Source organism: Mustelus asterias, chromosome 8 (assembly GCF_964213995.1).
Source record: "Mustelus asterias chromosome 8, sMusAst1.hap1.1, whole genome shotgun sequence".
NCBI classification, from domain to species: domain Eukaryota; kingdom Metazoa; phylum Chordata; class Chondrichthyes; order Carcharhiniformes; family Triakidae; genus Mustelus; species Mustelus asterias.
The window spans coordinates 81,154,987-81,182,977 of NC_135808.1; the positions used below are offsets into that span (position 1 = coordinate 81,154,987).

Sequence of the window (27,991 nt, forward strand, 5' to 3'; positions counted from 1 at the left end):
CCTCCCACAGTCCAAAGGATGTGCTGGTTAGGTGCATGGCCATGCTAAATTCTCCCTCAGTGTACCTGAACAGGCACCGAATGTGGCGACTAGGAGATTTTCACAGTAATCTCGCTGCAGTGTTAATGTAAGTCTACTTGTGGCACTAATAAATAAACTTTAGAAATAAGGCAGCAGGAGGATTTGTGACAGGGAGACAAATTGAAGACAATACACCGAGGGTTGGAGATCCAATGGAAATGGTAGGGAGGATGGCAAGTGAATGAGTTGTGGATAAATTGGAGTGTATCGGTAGAGTTCAGGAGCTTGGTGAGGAAAACATTGGGGAAGAAAAACAATTCTCAATGTGCCAAAGTAGGAAAACTAATAGAGGTGTAGAAAAAAGTTAGAACAAGAGAAATAAATACCAGACAGCGAGACCTACAGACACAGGGAGATAGTAACATAAAGACATGAAACTTAAATCAAGTTTCAGATTTTGTCCTGAATACCTCAGTAAGGCTTGTTAAGTGCAGTCAGTTCCCTTATAGAACATAGAACAGTACAGCACAGCACAGGCTCTTCGGCCCTGGATGTTGTGCCGAGCTTTGTCCGAAACCAAGATCAAGCTATCCCACTCCCCATCATCCTGGTGTGCTCCATGTGCCTATCCAATAGCCGCTTGAAAGTTCCTAAAGTGTCTGACTCCACTATCACAGCAGGCCGTCCATTCCACACCCCAACCACTCTCTGAGTAAAGAACCTACCTCGGACATCCCTCCTATATTTCCCACCATGAACCTTATAGTTATGCCCCCTAGTAACAGCTACATCCATCCGAGGAAATAGTCTCTGAATGTCCACTCTATCTATCCCCCTCATCATCTTATAAACCTCTATTAAGTCGCCTCTCAACCTCCTCCGCCCTAAAGAGAAAAGCCCTAGCTCCCTCAACCTTTCCTCATAAGACCTACCCTCCAAACCAGGCAGCATCCTGGTAAATCTCCTCTGCACTCTCTCCAATGCTTCCACATCCTTCTTATAGTGAAGTGACCAGAACGGCACACAATATTCCAAATGTGGTCTCACCAAGGTCCTGTACAGTTGCAGCATAACCCCACGGCTCTTAAACTCAAACCCCCTGTTAATAAACGCTAACACACTATAGGCCTTCTTCATGGCTCAATCCACTTGAGTGGCAACCTTCAGAGATCTGTGGATATGAACCCCAAGATCTGTTTGTTCCTCCACATTCCTCAGAACCCTACCTTTGACCCTGTAATCTGCATTCAAATTTGTCCTACCAAAATGAATCACCTCGCACTTATCAGGGTTAAACTCCATCTGCCATTTTTCGGCCCAGCTCTGCATCCTATCAATGTCTCTTTTCAGCCTACAACACCTCCACCTCATCCACTACTCCACCAATCTTGGTGTCATCAACAAATTTACTGACCTACCCTTCAGCCCCCTCCTCCAAGTCATTGATAAAAATCACAAATAGCAGAGGACCCAGCACTGATCCCTGTGGTACACCGCTGGTAACTGGTCTCCAGTCTGAAAATTTTCCATCCACCACCACCCTCTGTCTTCTATGAGATAGCCAGTTACGTATCCAATCGGCCAACTTTCCCTCTATCCCACACCACCTCACTTTCATCATGAGCCGACCATGGGGGACCTTATCAAACACCTTACTAAAATCCATGTATATGACATCAACTGCTCTACCTTCATCAACACACTTAGTTACCTCCTCAAAGAATTCAATCAAATTTGTGAGGCAAGACGTACCCTTCACGAATCTATCTAAATGTAAATAGCAATCCCTGCTTATGCATTTTGCTGTGCCTTAATACACTAGCCAATGAGTAATGCACCAGCCATTGACACCATTTTGCTCTGGATTTTTCAATGCATGCGTGTGCATTCCCCCAACATCTTCAAACAACTGCTCCTCTCTTCAGCACTCTACTGTAACAGTCGGTGCTGGAAGGCTAGTAGATCTGGGAAGGTTGGGAATGCCTTTCAAACAGGCCTTCAAAACTGAGTGGGAGACATGGAGGGATGGATAAATACCTCCGGTTTGGTTTGGGTCCCTGTGGTTATTACTGAATCATTATGTACAATGTCCCTGAAGGCGATTACATGGATTGGCCAGAGTCTGAGACAAGGTTAAAAAGGTCGAATGGCTTTTTTTCATGATGTTCTTCCCTATTTTTTGCTCAGGCAGGATACCACCATCAATTAGCAGATCATTTCAGCAAGTTCAATGGTTATCTCACGAGGCTGAGTTCGGAATTGACTGTTTCTCGGGTAACAGAGAGCACATCAAATCTACAGGTGATCTATACAAATGATTCTGAAATGATCTACAGTTTTGGATCTTTGTCTGTTCACCAAGCAAACTTGAAAATCTTGAGCACGATGGTTATTTTCACTATGGCATGGATCTCATTTGATAGTCACCGTTACTCTAAAGCCTCTTTGTAACCTTTGTATTAGAGGGATTTACAATCAGATGCAGCAACCATGGATGGTTCACTTGAATGAATTCTGTTGAAAGTTCACAGTTCTCGCTGGCAGGGCAGGTGCTGCAAGGCACTGCAGATGGCTCTAAATGGATGGTGACAAGTGTGGCCAGAGGCATGCAATATCATTTGATGACTCACAGCTCCCTGAGCATCTGTGCTAAGATTTTAGCAGATACTTTCTGCATTCTGACAGATAACCACTCTATCAAACACAAGAGTGTTAATGCAAGTTGCAGAGGAGAAAGACTCATTAAGCAGACTCTGATGTAAAATCTAATTAATGCACTGGGTGGGTGCTCAGGAATTAGTGGTTGTGCGTTCGGGTGGTATCTGGATCTTATCGACCCCAGGGCCACAAGGAAAGCTGGAGGCTATAAATTAGCCCAAGCTGTTTTTAGAATGTGGGGGTCACATTTTGTGACCTTCCCAGGTCTGTTACTGTGGATATTTAGTGCTGTCTCCTCATTTACCTAATTGAAGCATTAGCCCAAGAGGACTCTGGTGACTGGCTACCTGAGCCATCAGCAAGAGGCCATACAGCTCGCGCTAATGGTAAGTGGTGCAGTCTTGAAGGCTTGACAAATTCTGCTTACTGATTATAGAGATTACGTGGGTTCCTGTGGCATGATGTCAGGGGCGGCACGGTGGCAGAGTGGTTAGCACTGCTGCCTCAGAGCACCAGGGACCCGGGTTCAATTCCGACCTTGGGTGATTGTTTGTGTAGAGTTTGTACATTCTCCCCATGTTTGCGTGGGTTTCCTCCCACATCCAAAGTTTGGTGAATTGGCCATGTTAAATTGCCCCTTAGTGTCCCGAGATGTTTCGGTTACAGGAATTAATAGGGTTACGAGGATAGGGCCTGGGTGGGAAGCTCTGTCACAGAGCTAGTGTGGATCCAACGGGCCGAGTAGCCTCCTTCTGCACTGTAGGGATTCTGTGTGTCAGAGACTGGTACCAACTTCCTGGGGAGGAAACACAAAGATTCCTAATCCCAGAGCTGATACCGTATCCATGTGTGCTGGCCCATGGAGCAGCAGGATACACACTCACACTAGCTCTCCTCCTCAATGAGTTCCTGATGTCTGCTGGTGGTAGGCCACTGGTCACCATGACTAAATGTCAGATACCCCCTCATGCCTACCAAAAGAGATCAGGTTATCTGTTGCACCAGTTAAGTAAGTGTAAGGCTTGGGCTAAACAGGAAAGGTGCAATCACTTGGGAGAGAGTGTGAATGTGAAGAATGCTCCTTCTTTAAAACTTTTGGCTTGGGTTATGTGCCAAGCTGCATAAAACAACAGATGGTTGTCCTTGAGGTCCTGCTTCACAAGACCTTAACCACTCAGCAAAATTGGAGTTATATATTAAACAATAATACATAGGTTGATACACTGTTAACTAATGCCAGTTCCAGAGTATAAATTTCTTAAATAAGTGTTATTTCATGGACTAGGGCAGTGATGGGCAACCTTGGGCTAGTAGTGGCCCTCCTTCATCTCAGTTGGCCACCTTTGAGTACAAGAGCTGGCAGATCATGTTGCAGCTATACAAAACCTTGATTAGGCCACATTTGGAGTATTGCATGCAGTTCCGGTCACTACCAGAAAGACACGGCAGCTTTGGAAAGAGAGCAAAAAAAGTTCACCAGGATGTTGCCTGGTTTCGAGGGTGTTGACTATGAGGAGATGTTGAATAAACTAGGATTGTTTTCACTGGAAAGGCAGAGGCTGAGGGGAGGCCTGATAGAGATCTACAAAATTATGGGGGGCACAGACAGGGTGGATAGTCAGATGTTTTTCCTAAGGTGGAAGCATCAATTACAAGAGGCACAGAGGGGAAAAGTTTAAGGGAAATGTGCGGGGGAGGCTTTTCACGCAGAGTGGCGAGTGCCTTGAACATGCTGTCAGAGGGGATGGTGGAAGCAAGCACATTAACAACATTTAAGAGGCATCTGGATGGATACATGAATAGGGAGGGAATAAAGGGATATGGACCGAGTAAGGGCAGAAGGTTTTTTAAAAAAGTTTAGCTAGGGCATCATGATCGGCACAGGCTTGGAGGGCTGAAGGGCCTGTTCCTGTGCTGTACTTTTCTTTGTTCTTTGAGAATGAAATAGGCATGTTCACTAACCATGACCCCATGAATAAGATTAAATACATTTAATACACCCCAAATCTTTCATAATAAATTACAGAAAATGCTTAATCATTCATACTTCAATAGATCAACTTCAAATGGTAAAAACGAAAGAAATATTTACAATTTGAATGCAGAATGAGTGTATGGCTCTCACAGCCAATGCTGTATGCAATCAGAAATCACCTCACTTCATTTGCCATTGTTTTACATGCGTATCACTTTAGTCATATCTGTAGGAAAAAAAGCTATGCAAACGGAAATCAGTAGAATGTGGCAACCCTGCGCGTGGGCACCAATCGACAAATTGTCTCAAATTGTCTCATGCCGCATTCAGAACTCAGACGCCGCATATGACCCCTGGGTTGCAGGTTGTCTACCAATGTACGAGAGATACAGACACTCTCTCTCAATAGACTGTCAAATCTATCATCATCAAGTCCCACCCAGCATCATTTCTGCCTGTTACAAGGGAAGTCAAGAGATCACTCATTATGATGCCTGTGGCAATGTGTCTGGAGAATTTCAGTTGTCTGGGCTCCTGTGATAAGATACAGAAGGTTTCCAGCAACTGCAGACCATATCCTAATGAGTCAGGGCCTTTAGCAGATGAGGTGAGAAAAAATGGACAGCACGTGGGAGAGGTGCAGAATCTGATTTTTTTTTTTAACCTCTGCTGCAGAATGTTGCAACCTTACTGTCTGGACAGTTTCAGAGTTGCTCAACCAAATCGGAGGTAAGGGATTGCACAAATCATTTGAGACAGCGAGTGACAATGTTGTCCATGGGCCCAGTTGGGTAATCATCCTCAAACTAGCTCTCACATCCAAGCTTATCCTACATTTCTAATCAAATAGACTTCACTTAAAGAGAAACACTTAAATCTGAAAAAAGCTAGTTGGGCGCAAATAGTTTAATTCAGTTGGAACATCAACAAACATAGCAATGCTTTGCAACATCCTTCAGGTGATGAAGCCTGTCACTGTGGACATGATGCTAAAATTCCAATTAAATGACAGAAACAATGAGTGAAAAATATAATCAAATCATTTTACTGCTATCTTCTAACCAAACATTATTTAATTTCCAAAAAGATCAGAATGGAACAAACATTACATACCATTAGAAGGACAATGGCAACAGATACCTGGGAACACCACCACTTGCAAGTTCCCCTCCAATCCATTCACCATCCTGACTTGGAAATCACAGTTCCCTCTCAGTCACTAGGTCAAAATTCTGGAATTCCCTCCCTAACAGCATTGCGGGTCAACCCACAGCACATGCACAGCAGCGGTTCAAGAATGCAGCTCACCACTACCTTCTCAAGGGCAGCTAGGGAAGGGCAATAAATGCTGGCCAGCCAGTAACGCCCATGCCTCACAAATGAAAAAAACATTGCACAGGAGCAACATTTGGGGGAAAGGCCATCTAATTTCTCTACCAAGTATCTACCTAATTCCCTCTTGAATTATCTATCTTCATACCATTCTCATTCCATTCACTCATCAGCTCCTGCCCCTAATTTCTTAAGAGTTCCTTACTAAAGATTGGAAAGAGAGTGGATCCAAGATGATAGGGGACAGTTTAACTGACTGCAGAGCATTCGGAAGTGGAATCACGATAGATAGAAGTTTACAGCATGGAAACAGGCCCTTCAGCCCAACTTCTCCATGCCGCCTTTTTTTTTTAAACCCCTAAGCTAATCGCAATTGCCCGCATTTGGTCCATATCCTTCTATACCCATCTTACCCATGTAGCTGTCTAAATGCTTTTTAAAAGACAAAATTGTACCCGCCTCTACGACTACCTCTGGCAGTTTGTTCCAGACACTCACCACCCTGTGTGTGAAAAGATTGCCCCTCTGGACACTTTTGTATCTCTCCCCTCTCACCTTAAACCTATGCCTTCTAGTTTTAGACTCCCCTACCATTGGGCAAAGATATTGACTATCTAGCTGATCTATGCCCCTCATTATTTTATAGACCTCTATAAGATCACCCCTCAGCCTCCTACGCTCCAGAGAAAAAAAGTCCCAGTCTATCCAGCCTCTCATTATAACTCAAACCATCAAGTCCCGGTAGCATCCTAGTAAATATTTTCTGCACTCTTTCTAGTTTAATAATATCTTTTCTATAATAGGGTGAACAGAACTGTATACATAATTCCAAGTGTGGCCTTACCAATGTCTCGTACAACTTCAACAAGACGTCCCAACTCCTGTATTCAATGTTCTGACCAATGAAACTAAGCATGCCAAATACTTTCTTCACACTCTGTCCACCTGTGACTCCACTTTCACGCAGCTATGAACATGTACCCCTAGATCTCTTTGTTCTGTAACTCTCCCCAATGCCCTACCATTAACTGAGCAAGGCCTGCCCTGGTTCAATCTACCAAAATGCATCACCTCGCATTTGTTTAAATTAAACTCCATCTGCCATTTGTCAGCCCATTGGCCCAATTGATCAAGATCCCGTTGCAATCGGAGATAACTTTCTTCACTGTCCACCAATCTTAGTGTCATCTGCAAACTTACTAACCATGCCTCCTATATTCTCATCCAAATCATTAATATAAATGACAAATAACAGTGGACCCAGCACTGATTCCTGAGGCACACCGCTGGTCACAGGCCTCCAGTTTGAAAGACAACCCTCTACAACCACCCTCTGGCTTCTGTCAAGAAGCCAATTTTGTATCCATTTAGATACCTCACCCTGGACCCCGTGAGATTTAACCTTATGCAACAACCTACCATGCAGTACCTTGTCAAAGAATCATAGAATCATAGAAAGCCTACAGTACAGAAAGAGGCCATTCGGCCCATCGAGTCTGCACCGACCACAATCCCACCCAGGCCCTATCCCATATCCCTACATATTTACCCACTAATCCCTCTAACCTACACATCTCAGGACACTAAGGGCAATTTTAGCATGGCCAATCAACCTAACCCGCACATCTTTGGACGGTGTGAGGAAACCGGAGCACCTGGTGGAAACCCACGCAGACACAGGGAGAATGTTCAAACTCCACACAGACAGTGACCCAAGCCAGAAATCGAACCCAGGTCCCTGGAGCTGTGAAGCAGCAGTGCTAACCACTGAGCTACCGTGCCGCCCTAAAGGCCTTGCTAAAGTCCATGTAGACAACATCAACTTCACTGCCCTCATCTATCTTCTTGGTTACCCCTTCAAAAAACGCAATTAAATTTGTGAGATATGATTTTCCACTCACAAAGCCATGCTGACTGTCCCTAATCAGTCTTTGCATCTCTAAATGCCTGTAGATCCTGTCTCTCAAAATACTTTCCAACAACTTACCCACTACAGATGTGAGGCTCACTGGCCTGTAGGACCCAGGTTTTTCCCTGCAGCCCTTTTTAAACAACATTTACCACTTTCCAATCTTCAGGCACCTCACCCGTGACTATCAATGATTCAAATATCTCGGCTAAGGGACCCGCAATTTTCTCCCTAGCCTCCCACAATGTCCTGGGATACGCTTCATCAGGTCCCAGGCATTTATCTACCTTGATGCGCTTTAAGACTTCCAGCACCTCTTTCTCTGTAATATGTACACTCCTCAAGACATCACTATTTATTTCCCCAAGTTCCCTAACATCTAAGTTCTGTAACTGTGACCAGGGGAACAGTGGTCAGTGACTGCAGCATACCAGGTGACCAAAGAAACTGGGCTAAGCATACTTCAATATTCCACTATAAACTGAAACAGCATGCACTCTCAGATAAGTTACAAACTCAAGCCACTGAATAGAAGCAGGAACTGAAAGAATTGATCAGAGGTGAAACCACACCAAATATTAATTAAACTTCTCGATGCAACTCATTTCTGTATGTGAGAAATTTCATCATTGCTGACTAAGTATTTTGGGAATATAGTTAGTAAAATATCTCCTTTGCTGTTGTATTTAAAACATGTCAATTTCTGAGGGTTTGAAAGTTTCTTTTTAATGAATGGCAGCTTTCTCACAGGAGAACCGTTAAGGAAATTGTGGTTTTAAAAGGTGTGATTTGTAAAATTAGCAGATTCATGGTGGAAAGGAAAAAACATTTGTGAAGTTCAGACTAAAAGGTGAACTTAACCCCTGAGTGTCAGAAGATCTGTAACTATCTTAAGGGGCAATTGTGATCTCTAATTTAAGAAGAGCACACTGCCTTTAAGAGCAACAGGCTGGGTATACTGTGAGCCAGTGGTGCACACTGAGGGCACTCAGCCGGCCAGCAGTGGTGGCCCCACTCCAGCCTATGCTACAGTCATTTAAATGAGAAGGCAGCACAAAGTTTGCACGCTGCCTGCTTTAATGGGACATCACAAATCATGACCTCCGCACTCAGAAACAGACCTTGATGAATGTCCAGCCCAGATGGCCTGGGATGACTGCCCAATGATGAAGGCTGAGACCAGCCATCCCCATACGCCACCTCGATGTGACTGCACAGCAATCAGCTGCAGGAAACTGCCACGAGGCAGAGCATAATGAGATCATTTGAACTGCTCCTGCCACATCACAGCTAAAGCCTGTTGATTCAGCAAAGAACAGATCCCAAACCTGAAATCTTACAGTCTGTATAGTTCTGCTCCATACTGGTTGACCTATCAAATGAGGCAACGTGGCTCAAGATTATCCAATCAATTAGACGTTCCCTGGCTAGCACATCTAACCAGGCTGAGATCAGAAGTGGTTGTAAGTGACAGAGATTCAAGGCCGTTTGCACAAGTTCACTCTAACCAAACTCACATTCAATTAACGTCTGGAGACTTCAGAGTGTGCGTTGGATGCCTGAACACTTCAGAGTGTGTCCTACAGTACAGACTGACAATACCGTCCTTGTCTTTCTGCCAATAATTTACAGACATCACCAAAGGACTGAAATCAGAAATGTGACTTAGACAACACCATAGGATGAAGTAACACTGGTGTTTATATATGAAGCAGTCCTCAATCAAAATGGAGGGACAACTGTCACGAGGTTTCTTTAGTGACAGCCATTGAGGTGGGATAGGCATCGTGAAAGAAAAATATTAATTACAAATGAACTGTGTTCATTGCGAATTGTCAGTTAGCCGCAGAATTGGGACCAGGCTTTCAAATTCCATCTGGGGTAGAAATAGGAAAAAGAATATAAGCCAAACTTCTCACTTTTGATCATGAGAAATGTGATGTATGTTGATAAGCATGCAGTGTGTGTCTACAGAAACTGGGTCAGACACTCAGTGCTGTGTCCTCCATACACAGTGGTTAGCACTGCTGCCTCACAGCGCCAAGGATCCATGTTCGATTCCTGGCTTGGGTCACTGTCTGTGTGGAGTTTGCACATTCTCCCCGTCTGTGTGGGTTTCCTCCAGGTGCTCCGGTTTCCTCCATAACAGTCCATTGGCCATGCTAAATTGTCTCTTAGTGTCAGGGAGACTAGTAGGGCAAATACGTGGGGTTACGGGGATAGGGCCTGGATGGGATTGTGGTCAGTGCAGACTCGATGGGCTGAATGGCCTCCTTCTGCACTGCAGGGTTTCATAGAATCATAGAATCCTACAGTGCAGAAAGAGGCCATTCGGCCCATCGAGTCTGCACCAACCACAATCCCACCCAGGCCCTATCCACATATCCCTACATATTTACCCACTAACCCCTCTAACCTATGCATTCTGGGATACTAAGGGGCAATTTAGAATGGCCAATCAACGTAGCCCGCACATCTTTGGACTGTGGGAGGAAACCGGAGCATCCGGAGGAAACCCACGCAGACACAGGGAGAATGTGCAAACTCCACACAGACAGGTGACCCGAGCCGGGATTCGAACCCAGGTCCCTGGAGCTGTGAAGCAGCAGTGCTAACCACTGTGCTACCGTGCCGCCCAGCTTCTATGAAAACTGTATCCTGTTGTAAATAAGTACTATTAGGAGGGGAGAAAAGGTTAAACAAAGGAAATAGTGCAAACAATCTTGCATTACCACAGAAAGTTATTAACAATGCTTCACACTGAACCCCTGGAGAAGAAAGTATCAGTAAAAAGGAAAACCTCCAATAACAATTATGTTGGCTTTGTAACTGGGTCTGTCACAGGGCCCCATCAAATTATATTTCCTCTTCCCATACTACTCCACATTTAACACGACATTGTCCATTATAAGTCCACAGGCGAAGGAAGAGAAAGCCTTTCATCTATTTGGCACCTTATTAGTTCATTCATTAAATTTTCAATCACAATTAATTACTTTGACAGCCTGTGATTTGTTAAATTAGGCAAGTATACAGCCATTGTCCACATAACAAGGAAACACGCTAACAGCAATAAAATGAATGATCAATTCAGACAGGGCCATTTGGAAAAGGAATGTTGGCCACATTAAAAACTTTCTGCTTTTGCTCTTTTACTCCAACTTAAACCAGAAGAATAAATTCATTGATTGTAAAGCGCTTTGGGAAGAAACCCCGTATAAATGCAAGTATTTATTTGTTACCTTCACTCTGGAAAAATGAGTCCAGCACTTTCTATCCTGGGCAGGCATAGAAAGCCTGCCTGCCCAGGTATGGAAAGCAGTTGGAAGGTATAAGCAATGTTACAAATTGTAAAGATTTGCAAATTATAAAGAAATAAAGCAGGGCATGGAAAGTGGAATAAAACACAAGGTAGACACAAAATAGATTTCTAGAGGGAAGCTAACTTCTATACTGCAAAGGCTATGAGCCCTGACAATATTCAGCAATAGTACTGAAGACTTGTGCTTCAGAATTTGCTGCTCCCCTAGCCAAACTGTTCCAGTATACTTACAACACTGCTATCTACCTGATCATGTGGGAAATTGCCCAGTTATGTTCTGTACACAAGTAAAAGGACAAATCCAACCCAACCAAGTACCATCCCATCAGTCTACTCTCATTCATCAATGAAACAATAGAAAGCAGCACTTACTTAGCAATAGCATGCTCATGGATATGAGGTTTGGGTTCCGCCAGTGTCGCTCAGCTCCAGACCTCATTGCAGCCTTGGTTCAAACATGAACAAAAAGAGCATCAACACCAGAGGTGAGGCGAGAGTGATTGCCGTTGACATCAAGGCTGCATTTGACCGAGTGTGGCATCAAGGAGCCCTGGCAAATCTGAAGCCAATGGAAATCAGGGGAAAACCCTCCAACCCTAGTTGGAGTCATACCTGGTACAAAGGAAGACAGTTGTGATGGTTGGAGGTCAATCATCTCAGTGTCAGGCCATCACTGCAGGAGTTCCTCAGAGTAATGTCCCAGGCCCAGCCATCTACAGTTGCTTCATTAATGATCTTCCTTCCATCAGAAGGTCAGAAGTGAGGATGTTCGCTGATGACTGCATAATATATAGCACCATTTGTGACTCCTCAGATACAGAAGCAGTCAATATACAAATGCAGTAAGACCTGGACAATATCAAGGCTTGAACTCACAAGTGGAAAGTAACATTCATGTCACACAAGTGCTAGACAATGTCCATCTTCAACAAGAGAGGATCTAATCATCAGCCCTTGACATTCAATTGCATTACCATTACTGATACCCCCACTACTAACATCCTGGGGATTACATTGACCAGAAACTGAACTGGACTAGCCATATATTGTGGCTACAAGGGAAGATCAAAGGCTCGGTATCGTGTGGTGAGTAACTTGCCTAACTTCCCAAAGCCTGTCCACCATCTCAAGGCACAAGTCAGGAGTACAATGGAATAATCTCTACTTACCAGGATGAGTGCAGCTCCAACAATACTCAAGAAGCTCAACAGCATCCAGGACAAAGCAGCCCGCTTGATTGCTACCCCTTCCACAAACATCACCACTGATAAACACTTTTGCCATGTGTGCCATCTAAAAGATACACTGCCAAGACCTCAATGTTTCCTTAGGCAGCACCTTCCAAACGCATGACCTCTGCCATCTAGAAAGACAAGAGTAGCAGATACCTGGGAACACCACCACCTGGAGATTCCCCTCCAAGTCACTCACCATCCTGACTTGGAAATATGTCACTCAGTTAAAATCTTGGAATTCCCTCACTAACAGCACTGTGGATGTACCTATACGTCAGGGACTGCAGTGGTGCAAGGCAGCAGCTCATCACCACCTTCCGATGGGCATTAAACTCTGACCTCACCAGTGACATCCATATCCTGTCAATGAATATTTAAAAAAATTAAATCCATTTGCCACATTAAGCAAAAATCCAAAAAAAATCCTAAAAATATGAACAACATGCTGCAACTATGGAAGAGCAAGTGGTGTTCACCACTAACAGGATGCAGCTGTCAAGACAATATATGAATTTCAGTGCTGTGCGATGCTAGGCTGTACACAGAAACATAGAAAACAGAAGCAGGAGGAGGTCAGTTGGCCTTGAGCCTGCTCTGCCATTCATTATGACCATGGCTGATCCTTTACTGGCAATGAAGCCCAACATACTATTTGCCTTCCTAACAGTTTTCTGCACCTGCATGCTTACTTTCAGTGACTGGTGAAAAGGAGCATTCAGGTCCCTTTCTATGTCATCATTCCCCATATAGCACAATTTGAATAATACTGTGCCATTCTGTTTTTCCTTCTGAAGTGGATAACTTTACATTTATCCACCTTATACTGCATCTGCCATGCATTTGATCGCTCATCCAACTTGCCTAAATCACCTTTAAGGCTGTTAACATCCTCCTCGCCACTCACATTCTCACCAAGTTTCATGTCATCAGCAAACTTGGAAATATTACATTTGGTTCCATCATCCAAACCATTGGTGTACATTGTGAATAGATGGGGCCCAAGCACTGATCTCTGTGGAATCCAGTTAGTTACCGCCTGCCGCTTCTAAAATAACCCATTTATTCCGACTCTGTTTCCTGTCTGCTAACCAATTCTCAATCCATGCCAATGTATTACCCCCAATCCCGTGTGCTTTAATTTTACACACTAACCTCTTTTGTCGGATTTTACCAGACGCTTTCTGAACATCCAAATACACATCTACTGGTTCTCCCTCATCTATTCTGCTGGTTATGTCCTTCAGTAGGTTTGTCAAATATGACTGCCCTTTTACAAATCCATGGGGACTTTGTCTAATCCACTGATTTTTCCAAGTGTCCTGTTAACACATCCTTTATAATAGACTTTAGTATTTTTCCTACTACTGATAGGCTAATGAGTCTGTAATTCTCTATTTTTTCCCGCCCTCCTTTTTTAAATAGCATGGTTACATTTGTCACCCTCCAATCTGCCAATACTGTTCCAGAATCTATTGAATTTTGGAAGATGACAACCAATGTACCCATTATTTCTATAGCGACCTCCTTTAGTAACCTGGGATGTAGATTATCAAGCACTAGGGATGCTGGTTTTCAGTCCCATTAATTTCTCCGGCACTATTTTTTAGTAACACTAATTTACTTCAATTCCTCGTTCCCACTAGACTCGTGGTTCCTTAGCATTTCTGGGAAGTTATCTCTGTTTTCCTCCATGAAGACAGAACTAAAGTAGTTGTTTAATTGCATTGCCATTTCCTTGTTCTCCATTACAAATTCTCCCATTTCTTTTTTCATTTTCACATACTTACATAAGCTTTTACAATCCGCTTTTATGTTGCTTACAAGTTTACTCTCATACTCTATTTTTCCCCTCCTGGTCCTCCTTTGCTGAATTCTGAACTGCTCACAATCCTGAGGCTTGTTACTTATTCTAGCAACTTTACATGACTCCTTTTTGGATCTAATACTACCTTTAAATTTATTTTGTTAGCCGTGGTGGGCCACATTTCTTGTTGTATTTTTGGTGCCAGAAAGGAATGTATAATTGTCGCAATGCATACTTGAAATCCTTAAATATTAGCCATTGCCTATCCACCAATGTCTATTAATGAGGTTTACCAATCTATCTTAGTTAACACAAGCCTCATACCTTTGTAATTTCCTTTATTTAGATTTTGGACCCTACTTTCATAGCTGACTTCTTCATTTTCCATCCTAAGGAAGACTTCTATCATGTTATGGTTATTGTTTCCTAATGGACCCCGCACAACAAGATTATTAATTAACCACTTCTCATTGCACAATGCCAATTCTAGGATAGCCTGCTGTCCAGTCGGTTCCTCAATGTACTGGTCTAAAAATCCATCTCGTATACATTCCAGGAATTCTTCTGCCACAGTATTGTTGCTAATCTATATTTAGATTTAAATCACCCAAATTACTGTAGCACTTTCATTACATGCATCTCTAATTTCCTGTTTAATACCATTCCATACCTTACCACTACTGTTGAGGCCTATAGAAAACTCCCACTAATGTTTTCCACCCCTTGTTATTTGTTAGTTCCACCCAGACTGATTTTACATCTAGATTTTCTGAGCCAATATCCTCTCTCACTATTGCACTGATTTCATCTTCAAGACGTCCCAAAGACTGGCGGCCTGAATCAAACAGCACATCTCAGCCATTGTTCACAACGAGCAATTTACGGACTGTACCCAACCAACCTGTGCTTGCAAAACTCAACACAGAGTCCAACATTCGATGTGATTCCGCAGTTGGACAACATTTGCTAAATAATCCTTTGTGATCTAAGAATTACGTTGACAACCAATTTAAGATTGTCAATTGGGCTCGCTGTGTGGCGCATGTGTATGTACTGGAAGCTATTTATTTAATACACAGGGCCTTTTTTTGCGGGCAGGAAGAATATGTACACACGTTGCGCCAATTTCAGCAAAACAAAGTAAGTGACAGCCAGGTACATTCCTCAGGGCAATACCAGAGTCAGGTTGCCTAGTTTAAGTTTCAAACAATGTTTAGCAGTTAACTGTCAGTCACCATCAACTAGTGCATTTGCTGTGGCAAAATTGCCACCAGAGTCCACCTGCCAACCATCAGCACTCTCATCTTATACACTATTCATGGGTTCTTTTCTCTTGCATCGTATTCCTGATGAGTGCAAGATTAAAAGATTTGACAAAATGTATCTTTTAATCAATACTCAGGTTCTATACCACAAAATGATTATTTAAAGAATTAATTTTTAAAGAGGTCAAAAGGAGGTGGTGGTGGTGGCATAGAGGTTAAGGGAACCAATTCAGGACTGTATGGCCTAGACAGCTAATGGCGAAGCAAGGAAGAAGGGCATGCACAAGAGGCAAAATTTAAAAGAAAAGAAGGATGGCAATTGTAGAGCTAAAAATGATGACATAATGGAAAGGCAAAGCCAATTAACGGATTTAAAAAGAATATTAATTTTAATTTGGAGGCACTGGGGACTGTGAACAAATGTCAGTCAGCGAGAATAAAATTGATGGGCGCGTGGAATTTGATGAAGGATTTCATGCAGGTGCCAGAGGCTTGGAGGAGTTGAGGTATTTTGAGCATGGTGGGATGATATTGGCTGATGAGGAGGATGAAATTGCTAGCAATGGAGTTTGTGGCAAGGGACAATGACAATGTCTTCGGTTTTCACAACATTTAATTTGGGGCTCATCCAAGACTGCTGGACAGACAAGCATCTTGTCTAATGCTGCAGCAAGATTGAGCTTATTACACTACAGCTGCAGTTATAGAGAATGCCATCAGTGACTTTGAGCAAGGCATTTCAGTGTTGCTTCAAAGTGGAAATCTAATTGCAATAATTCCAACGCGGAGCTGTGGGAAAGGTGGGAACAGATTTGGTAAATACTGACATGATGAGGAACTTAAGGCAGGGGGTTGGTTGTGCGGAAGAAAAGCCAGTGCTATCCTTTCAGGTTCAGGTGTTCATGAAGTAGTGAGTAGTTTTAACCAAGGAGAGTGAAGTCTGATATTAATTGATTGAGTTTAGTCAGATCTTGGAGATGGCTAAACCAGTTCTGGATCAGATATGATCAAGTTCTTGTCCCTCCAATTTTAGGGTGCATGATAAGGACTATATCAGGGAATGATCAGAATTGGGAAGTAGTGATTTGGGATAAGGGCATCAAAGGTGAAGGGAGGGGAACAGCTGAGCAAATAGAGAAATTTGATGGTGAATGAAGGGACTAAAGGGTTAGGCATTTTGTGACTTGAAAGTGCAATAATAAGAGATTTGGAAAAAAGTTTTTACCAGCTGCAGATGCAAATGGAATAGGAGTTCAAAGAGGTTAGGGAGGTCGGGGTGGCGAGACACACACAAAAGTGGCCTAGAACATGGAAGTCAAAAGACTACAGGAGATGGCTGAGCAAATCTAGTCTCAATGTGACTGGCTGACTGTAAGAGGACCAACTAAAATGAGTTTGGGTTAATCCAGTTCTTTCTGAACTTTAGAAACTTTCCTATTTTCTAAGAGGGAGGGCAGCAAAAGTAATCTAAATCTGGTACTAATGGTAGGTCCGAATGGGAAATGGGAGAACATGTAGAGTAGAAAGTGTTCCAAAGTTGGGATTGAAGAGCATTGATGAGGCAGAGTAGAAGAAATGTTACTCTATGTGAACCTGATGGAGGTATACATGCTTGCTGACATTGAAATGTGAAGTTTTCCATTCCCCAGGATAAACAAGAACATTTCAAAATACATTGCAATTAGTAAATAGAACATCTGATCAAGTATTGAAGATCACCTTAACAGTGAAGATTTGTACTTACTATTATGTGAGAATACGGATCTATAGAAGCCATTCTCAATCACAGCTGAATAGATCTTGGTGTATCTTACGACGAGTTTATTATTTCAAGTAACACTGACTGAACAAAACTTGAAGTTTCCTCTGCCCAGATGAAAATTTAAATAGCTTTCAGCAAATGTCTATTTCCATTCCTGAAGAATAGAAAAAGCAACTGTTAATAAACAAACAACTATTATATCGATGCTAAAACCTATATGTTATGATCCTGGACCAGATTCCCAGGTTTTGGTACGATCTAGTTACAGACCAATAACTTCTTGTTTAAACTAGACAAAATTTGAGAATCAAGACACCTATTAAGAGAATAAAGTCACAAGGTGCCACAGTTTTTGAACAAACAAAATAAACTTCAACTTACAATATCTATTTTAAACTTGAACATTCAGGGCTAATATTGAGGTAAATGTGAACTAACAGGCAACATGTGGTCAAACATCGACACTGCACTGTAAATGGAAAATGCAACTGATGCAACCCATAGATTTTTCAGCATCCTACTCAACACTGAGTCAACCAATCTCCTTCAAACTCTATCCCTCTCATGAGGGATTCCAGTCCTCACCTTGGAATTCCCTCCAAAAGTCTCTCCTACTCAGACTGCCCCTCAATGGCTCACAGCTTTTCAATCTGATCTCCTGTGGCTCCATTCCCCTAGATTCCTGAGTTTGCAATGCAGCACCAGCTCATGTACGTGACTTCAGCTCTACAGCTGCTGAACAGAACAACACTACCCCAAAGGGCACCTTTGTCCAAACAGCCCGTAGTACAGAGTCACCAACCTTCTGCTGCATTCTCAGATCTTCAGGCCTTCGCCCAAGCCTAAAGCCTGTCAATCACAGCACATTTATGAAATGGAGCCTCTTTCTTTGCTTCTCTCTCTCTTTCTTTGGGAACTCTCCCTGCCCCCTATCTGGAAAATTTCTTTTGGGGCTTCCCCTGTCCGATCTGGGTTGCTTCTCTGATATGGTGGTCCTCTCCCAGATCACATGGCCTAGTTTTTGCACCATTTTGTTTTTCACGCAGGTGCACTGAGCCCTTGTCCTCGGCCTTGAAGAACTTCAAGCACTGAGCTGCATATGCGCAGCCAACCCCTGGTCAATGCATGGGTAGACTCTTGAGGCCTGTAATGATTCGAGTTCCCAAAATTCATGGGATTCTGCGATAGACGGGTTTGCACCTCGTAACACCTTTTTCCTTGGGGAGACAGAAATATCTTCACTGCAGCGAAGGTTTCCTTGCAATGGGCTTTACAATTTCTTTACAAGAAATCATTATCTTCTAACAAAAAGATCATATACTATACAGATAAACTTTTAATTTTGTTCCACAATTACACATATCGAATTATAAAGTTAGAAAGGCTTAACCAAAACAAAAGCTAGTTTATGTAACAGTCAAATAGAATAAAATGATAACGCAGAGTTTTCTTTTTTCCTTCCGACATCTGTTTATTAACTTGGCAAAAAGTGTTTCAATTAAGTCCAACAGCCCAGTTGTCACCCTTTTGACGCATTATCTGTGTAGTTCTGTGTTAAATTCAATTCTCATTTTGAGAAATTAAAGGTCAAAACGGTTTCTTGGTGCACCAACAACTATTTTTTTCTTTGATTGCAATCTCTTTTAGCCATTTCAAGAATGTTATTGAGATGCTTCTCACATTCACACACAAGAGTTTAGTCTTCTGATCTCATTATGAATGGGTCTGATTTCATTCTATTTGTGCAAGGTCAAACACTTCCCCATTCTGGATTTTCACAGTAACTTCATTGCAGTGTTAACGTAAGCCTACTTTTAACATTAATAAACTTGAAACTTTTCTAACACTGAGTCTTTCATGCAAATCACAAAACAAATCATTCCAATTATTTTGGGGTTTTAAAAAGGTATTTTGTTAATTTTCTACTTGCCTGCTATCCTGATGCTAAGTCCCAGTATCTCAACACTGGCCAGCACTTTTGAGTCAGGTATCATTAACTTTGGGGTCATTTTGAGACTTTTAGTCTTTCCTGTTGAAAAGCATTATGTAGGCATTTCTGCAGGCCCCAAAACAGCCTCTGTCCCACCCATCGCTTAGGTGGATACATCAGCATTGTCTCTTGAGTCAATTCTTGGCTCAACTGAATGGAAGTAGGAACAGCTTTGGAACTGTGATACCCTGTCCCAAGTTGTGGAAAAACAACATGGCCCTCTAAATCATTTCCCAATATATTCTTAATGGGCAATTCAGAAACAATCCCAATCTCATAAGACACTTTTACCAGATCCCAATTTAAATTTACTTAATGCAATGGGAAAGGAATACACTTCCCATCATATCCTGTATTAATACATTCCAATTCAGTAAGCTTTCTGAAGAAAGGTCTAAATCCTTTGCTAACAGTGTTTAGTTAAACCAAATTCCCTCAAGATAAATTTTCCAGGCTCCTTTTTGTTCTAAAATGGTGTGGCTTTCCCTTCCAATTTTTCCAGTTCTATCTATTCCTATTGCAAAAAAAATAAGAAATGTGCGTTTCTCACATGTTTCACTTTTTGTTGCAGCTTTCCCAGTGGAAAGTCTTGCCACATGCAGCAGTATCATTGTTTTAACACCAAGGTACCCTTTTTGCTGAAGATTCGTTAAGCATCCTTATTTCTGCCACCTATTTACTGTTCAGTTCGCAACAATCGGCTTTGAGATGCCCTGTCTTGTGGCAACAGAAGCATACTGGTTTCTATATGATAATTTTCATTAACTGAAACAGCTACTGACTGCTCTCTTTTCTATTCTGCCAGCTTCACTGTGGGATTACAAATTGAGACCTACTGCCCCCTATCTGTCTTTATGACACATCATACCGCTGCTTCTGGTACCTCAGAAACCGTAAGAATTTCCAGGTGCGGCCTGATAGCTATTGGGATACTGTTTTGAAGTTCTTCCATTGTTATTTGCTCTCCTTTATTCGCAATATGGGGCAGCACAGTGGCACAGTGGATAACACTGCTGCCTCACAGCAACAGGGAACTGGGTTCAATTCCTGGCCTGGGTCACCATCTGTGCACAGTCTGCACATTCTTCTTGTGTGGGTGTGGGTTTCCACCGGGTGCTCTGGTTTCCTCCCACAGAAAAACGTGCTGGTTAGGTACATTAGTCATGCTAAATTCTTCCAGGCGCTGGAGTGCGGCGACTAGGAGATTTTCACAGTAACTTCATTGCAGTGTTAATGTAAGCCTACTTGTGACACTAATAAAATAACAAAAATGGCCTAACTTCATTGATTGAAACTGTGCGTCAAACAAAAATTCCTTCGCGCTACCAGATTCCTTAAATATTTCATTTGGTCTTTTCTTTAAAGCCTGAAATTTTAATTGCTATGTTTCAGATACAAGCTTGTAAGCCCCACAGTTTTAACTACCTCATAATCTAAGAACTGTTCTTCAGAAAAGCTGGAATAAACATACATAGCCTTTCTGACCAAACCACTTTGCAAAATAAGAGTCCACGGGTGGGGCTTTTCCCATCCCACCCGCCACGAGAATCATAGCGGGCGGGGGGCAGACCATGCAAAGGTCCATTGAATTTGGGTGGGATTTTCCAGTTTTGGCGTGAGCATGGCTGGAAAACCCAGCCCCATGTGTCCTTTGACCTTCAACATCTCAAACCAGCTAAAATATCCCTCAACTCCACCCTCAGTGAATTTAGGCATTAGGTGAACTCTCTTTGCTCTGTCAAAGCTCGGAGAGGAACTCGATTCATATCCGAACTATTAGGCTCTTATTGACCCCGTAAACTTTTCTCTTATTGACCCAAACTTTTCTCTGACTAGTTCATGCTGCCCAATTTCTTTCTTTCTTTGAGACTCTAGCTTTTGCATCTCCCTTTCTTCCTCAAGTTCAAGTTTCTGCTTTTCTCTATTTCAAGCTGTTCCGTCTGTAACTGAATTCTAACTCAAGCTGTGTTATACCTGTGTCAGGCTTTTCTTATTCTAATTCCAAATGTTACTACCTCAGTTATATTTGCTTTCTTAGCTCCTCTTTTATCTTTAACTCTTCTTCTAATGGTATTAACCCATCATAGAATCCGTACAGTACAGAAGAGGCCATTCGGCCCATCAAGTCTGTACTAACTGCAATCCCACCCATGCCCTATTCCCACAACCCCACACATTTACCCTGCTAATGCCCCTGACACCAGGGGCAATTTAGCATGGCCAATCAACCTAACCCACACATATTTGGACTGTGGGATAGATCCCATCCGGTCCCAGGGACTTGTCTACCTTAATGCAATTTAGAATACACAACACTTCCTCCTTGGATATATTGACATTCTCTACAATGTTCGCACACCAATCCCGGACCTCAAAATCCATCATGTCCTTCCCTTTGGTGAATATCGATACAAAGTACTCATTAAGGATCTCACCCACTTCCTGTGGTTCCGTGCATAATTTCTCTCTATTGTCTTTGAGTGGGCCTGCTCTTTTTCTTGCTACTCTCTTGTTCCTAATGTATCCATAAAAAGCCTTGGCTTCTCCTAAGCTCTGTTTGCTAAAGGCATTTCATGGTCCCTTTCAACCCTCCTAATTCCACATTTAAATTCCTTCCTACTTTCACTATACTCCTCAAGATCTTTGTTGGTTCTTAGATGCCTAGACCTATCATAGAATCCTACAGTGCACAAGGAGGCCATTCGGCCCATCAAATCTGCACTGACTACAATCCCACCCAGGCCCCTGGCGCTGTGAGGCAGCAGTGCTAACTGCCATGCCACCGTGCCACCCTGTCCTTGGTTAACTGTTACATTCAGGGATAAATCTTCCCTCTGCGGAAAAGTCGTAGCAATTGACAAAGGCCAATCTGCTTTTTAATCGGTATAGTAAAATTCACCATGGAAATCTTATCAGTCTTAAACTCAGCAAATACGACTACTTGCATCTGCCTGTAGATGCATGATCCCACAAGGGTCCCCAATTTATGTTATGATCCTGGACCAGACCCCCAAGTTTTTGATATGATCAATTTAAGGACCAATAACCTTCTATTTAAAAGTAGACAAAATTTGAGATTCATGACACCTGCCACAGGATTTTGTGGTTTTTGAACAAACAAAATAATTTTTTACTGTACAAGGTCAGAAAAATAAAAGAGTTTACAATATTTATCTCATACTCTAGCATTCAGGGTGAATAGGAGGTCAATATGAATGGCCACACAACTAACACCCACTCTACACAGTAAATAGCAAATGCTACCAAGACAAATCCCATAGATTTCTCAGCGACCCACTCAAATGTCAGTAAACACAGAGTCAACCAATATCGTTGAAACTCTTGCCTCTCTCACTAGGAATTCCAGTCTTTAGTCTCAAAGATCTAGCCTTGGAATTCTCTCCAAAAGTCACAGACTCAAAACTGTCTCAACAAGGACTCACCTTGCATATTTTCAATCTCCCGAGACTACTAGCCCCTCCCAGCAAAGTCTGAACTAGCAATGCCAACTCAAGCAGAATTACTCAGCCACATTGAGCAGAACACCACTACTCCAAAATGTCACCCTTACCCCAAATGGCCCACAGCAGAGTTACGATCTTTTTGCTGCCTTCTCAGATCCCCAGGGCTTCTCCCCAGCACTTCACTGCTTAAAGCATTCCCATTCACAGCACTTATACTACTTAGTGCCTCATTCTTTGCTCCTCGTACTCTGGAACCACTCTCTGCTGATATTCTTCTCCAATATCGCACCCCGCTTCGGGTCTTCACACTGCTTCTTTTTCACACAGGTGCACTTTGCCCATGTCCTCAGCCTGATAAACATCAAATGCTAAGCTGAGCATGCTCAATTGCCTCCCATTCTGCACATGCACAGTAAGTCCCGAGGACTGCCAGGACAGAAGTTCTTGACCTCCACCCAAAGGCACGGTGGCACAGTGGCTAGCTCTGCTGCCTTACAGTGCCAGGAACCAGGATTTGATTGTCAGCTTGGGTCACTGTTTGGAATCTGCAAGTTCTCCCCGTGTCTGTGTAGGTTTCCTCCGGGTGCTCCGGTACAGTCCGAAAGACGTGCTAGTTAGGTGCATTAGCCATGCTAAATTCTCTCGCAGTGTACCCGAACAGAGCCGAGTGTGGCGACTAGGGGATTTTCACAGTAACTTCATTGCAGTGTTAATGTAAGCCTACTTGTGACACTAATAAATAAACAAAAAACTAGAAAAGGTATTCTTTGTTTTTTTGAGTTGCATAAATGTTTTGTCCTTTTGTTGCCCCACTTCCAAGTGATGGCACGTTCTGCATTCTCACCATTTTCTGGGGAAAGAAGTTTCTCCCGGAATCCCTCTTGGATTTTTTGGTGATTATGGCCCCTAACACATTGGGACTGGAAAATCCCAGCCACCACAGGCGAGATGAAATAATTTACAGAACTGTAACGGCTCGATACCTGCCGGAGTCAGGGCCGGAAAACTTCCTCCCCCTCCCCCCGGTATCTACCAATTCCCTTGAAAATTTTAAAGAGTTCTGGTCATGAATGGGGGAAGAGAAATGTCCTATCCTTGGGTGCATTCTAGCTACAATTGTATCACTGTGAACTCCGTGCCATTTAGTTCTAGTCTATATTATTATTCCTCAGTACCTTGTCCCACCCAAAAACAATTCAAGGTAGCTTCATGAACAAAACTGCTGAAGAACTACAGAACACTGGTACTGTGAAAGCAGAATATAATAGACAGAGCTAAGCGATCACACAATCTATGGATCAGATCAAAGCTCTGCAATCCTTCCACATCAAGTCATGATTGGTGATGGATAATTAAGCAATTAACTTCCCAAATATTCCCATCCTCAGACTGTGGAGCCTGCCTAGCACATCAGTGCAAATGACAAGCCTAGAGCATTTGCTACCAGCCGAGTGGATGATCCATCTTGTATCCTCCTGAAGTCCCCACTATCACAGATAACAGACTTCCCATATCAAGAAATAGCTGAAGGTACAGTGAAGGCTGTGGGTTCTAATACTATCCCAGGAGTAATACTGAAGATTTGTGGTACAGAACTAGCTGTGGTCCTTCACCGAGCTCTTCCATTGCTGCTTCAATCCGGCTGACAATGTGGAAAATTACCCACGGATGTCCTGTCCAATTACCACCCTATCAGTCTATTTTCGATCAGTAAAGAGATGAAGGTATCACTGGCAGCGTTATCAAGTTGCACATACACAGAAGTAACCTGCTCATGGATGCTCAGTTTGAGTTCACTAGGGCCACATGTCTTCAAACCTAATCACAGCCTTGGTTCAAATATGGACAAAAGAGTTGAATTTCAGTGGTGAGGTCAGAGTGGTTTGACATCAAAACATCATTGACTGAGTGTAGCATAGGACTCCACGCACCCCAGACGTACTCTCTTCCATCGGGAAAAATACTCTCTTCCACTTCTTCCATCGGGAAAAAGATACAAAAGTCTGAGTTCACGGACTAACCGACTCAAGAACAGTTTCTTCCCTGCTACCATCAATCTTTTGAATGGACCTATCTTGCATTAAGTTGATCTTTCTCTACACCCTAGCTATGACTGTAACACTACATTCTGCACTCTCTGGTTTCCTTCTCGATGAACGAGATGCTTTGTCTGTATAGCACACAAGAAACAATACTTTTCACTGTATGCTAATACATGTGACACTAATAAATCAAATCGTCAATAACAAAATTGAAGTTAATGGAAATCAGAGTGAAAACTTTCCATTGGTTCTAGCTATGCCTAGCAGAAAGGAAAAAGGTTCAGCTTGTTGGAGGCCAATCATCTCAATTCCAGGACACCACTGCGGGAGTTTCTCAGGATAGTGTCCTAGGCCCAAACATCTTCAGCTGCATTATCTATCACCTTCCCTCCATCATAAAGGACATAGAAATCATAGAAACCCTACAGTACAGAAAGAGGCCATTCGGCCCATCGAGTCTGCACCAACCACAATCCCACCCAGGCCCTACCCCCATATCCCTACATATTTTACCCACTAATCCCTCTAATCTACGCATCCCAGGACACTAAGGGGCAATTTTAGCATGGCCAATCAACCTAACCCGCACATCTTTCGACTGTGGGAGGAAACCGGAGCACCCGGAGGAAACCCACGCAGACACGAGGAGAATGTGCAAACTCCACACAGACAGTGACCCGAGCCGGGAATCGAACCCAGGTCCCTGGAGCTGTGAAGCAGCAGTGCTAACCACTGTGCTACCGTGCCGCCCTCCACACATGTTCAGCACCATTTACAACATCTCAAATACTGAAGCAGGCCATGTCCAATACAACAAAGCATGAACAACATTCAGACTTGGGCTGACCACTGCTAAGCAACTTTCACACCACACAAGTGCCAGGTAATGACCATCTGCAACAAGAGAGAATCTAACCATCTCCCCATGACATTTAATAGCAATACCATCAAGGAACCCCCTGTGATCAATATCCTGGGCGTTACCATTGACCAGAAATTGAACTGGACCTGCTGTATAAATAGTGTAATTACAAGAGCAGATCAATGATGAGTAACTCACCGCTTGACTCACCAAACCTGTTCACAATCTATAAGGCGCAAATTGGTGCCTGGTGGAATAATCTCCATTTATCTGGATGGTGCAGCTTCACGAACACTCAAGAAGCTCAAGACCACCCAGGACAAATCCTCCTGTTTAATAGACACCCCACCTGTCAGCATAACTGCTCACTCCATCCACCACCAGTGTACAGTGGCTGCAGTATGCAGCTTATACAAGACGTACTGAAGCAACTTTCTCTGGTACCCCCCACTGAGAAGCACATGGGCAGCACCACCTGAAAGTCCCCTCCAAACCATGCACCATCCTAATTTGGAACCATTTTGCTGTTCCTTCACTGTCACTGGGTTAAAAGCTTGTAATCCCCTCCCTAACAGCACTGTGGTTGTAACTATACCACTTGGACTGCAGTTCACCACCACCTTCTCAAGGGTTACTATTGGACAACAAATGCTGGCCTTGCAAGCAACACCCAAATCCCATGAAAGAATATTTTTAAAAATCTAGCATGCACTGTAGGAAGGAGAAGCGGTAACAGAATCCATTGTTGGCAGGATAAAAAATATTTTACAACCTGTATTTTCCATAGTCAGTATGACGTAAGATAAATAGCATCTAGTTACCCCTTAAAGAGTCATTATAAAATAAGAATGTGTTGTAATTAAGTGACATTTAATACTGTTTTTTAATATTAATAAGTCTGTAGATTCACACATGGAATTAAGTTTCTTACTGCTAATTAAAAGTTTTCGAATCGGATTTGTAATATTAAGCCCTAATTAAAACAATCCTTTCATTCCGCTTCTCGTTTTGTAGAAAGTTTTTGCACTGCCCGGATGCGACATTTAACTATTTGCTCTTGGTTCCACGCGGAATAGTAAACACCTTCAAATGGATGAGAAACTCAAATCATTCCAAGGTGGGTGGGTTTTTTTTGTTGGTACAAATTCCGTTTCTTCTTCTTCAGGGTCTGTGAACCTCCTTTGCATTTCCACATTCCGCACAAAGTAACTCCCATTCCCCGAGTTCAGGAACGAAGTGAATGGTCGGCGGGAAGGCAGCAGAAATGCAGCGAGTCACATGAAAAGCAGCAGCAGTTCCTGCTAGGAACGGGGCAGGAAGGCAGAGACATAACGCTCGGTGCAGACTGGGCTCCATGTCTCTCCAGGCAAGTGTAAACTGGGCTCTATGTCTCTCCCTCCAGCTGCTCCACAGTCAGTGGAAGTCTGCTGTCCAATACAGCCACATAGAATCAACCTGTCACTTTCAGAAAGCGATAGCCTTTCCCCTTCTCTCTTTCTCACCCCTGAACAAAAGTAAAGCCATAGCACCGCAAACTTTAAAACTAAACCAACTCCGTTTTTCCTCCTCCTCTCACACACTTTGACCATCTACCTACCCCCCCAAACCCAAGCAATGGAATTTATTTTACCTCTTGCCGTGGCTGCTTCCCCCCCAGGTCTTCTGGTCATTCTTTCCGAGCGTTTAAAAGTGAGAACAAAATAGAGAAGATGAGAACTCAAGCGGATATTACACAGCCTGTTGGAAGGCGGCGCTTCCACACATACCAGGGCAGAGAAAGCCTGCCCGAGGCAATCCACACAGCTCCAGTCCTGTGCTGAAAGGGGCTCACCCTGAAAGAGCTCGCACCGCTTTCTTTATGGTGGGTTTTCTTTTGTGGCCGGGGTGTGTTGCAGTGGTTGAACTTTTCATTCTCCAACACATTCACCCTTCAAAGTGTACATGAGTGCTCAGCAACCCTATAACATGACATATTTAGTTTATTTTGCAGTTGTTCCGCATTATTAACGTTTTATTGATTAGCGTGAACTCACTTTAATCTACCACTTAACATCGCACTGCCTCGCCATTCCTGTCACCACCATTCTCGCTCGTGTGTACTTATTTGCGCATTCTGCGTTATCCCACGGCAATAAGTTAGATCCAGAGGCATGTTTATTTCAATCTATATTCTCACCCACATCCACACTGATGTACCCATTCACGATAGCATGCTTAACTAGCAGCAGAATGGTCACTGGGCATTGTACTGAATAAGGGGAAGACACATAGTGAACTCGGGTAAAATAAACTGAATAGTACTGAAACAAAACAGAAAATGCTGGAAAATCTCAGCAGGTCTGACAGCATC

General features: G+C 43.0%; 1 protein-coding gene across 2 annotated transcripts in view; it reads right to left on the bottom strand.

Annotated features, from left to right (window-relative positions):
- LOC144497299 (cytosolic phospholipase A2-like) overlaps positions 1 to 27,368 on the bottom strand; it is a 153,810-nt gene extending 126,442 nt beyond the window's left edge. The window contains exons 1-2 of one of the 2 annotated variants that reach the window (XM_078218340.1): positions 27,272 to 27,368; positions 17,266 to 17,437 (exon numbers count right to left, since the gene is read on the bottom strand). In XM_078218340.1, the coding sequence (XP_078074466.1) occupies positions 17,266 to 17,298 (33 nt within the window). In that variant the 5' untranslated portion in view covers positions 17,299 to 17,437; positions 27,272 to 27,368. Of the gene's footprint in view, positions 1 to 17,265; positions 17,438 to 26,724; positions 26,856 to 27,271 lie in introns of those variants that run through there. The other variant, XM_078218341.1, reaches the window with a different exon arrangement.
- Positions 27,369 to 27,991: the final 623 nt, after the last annotated feature.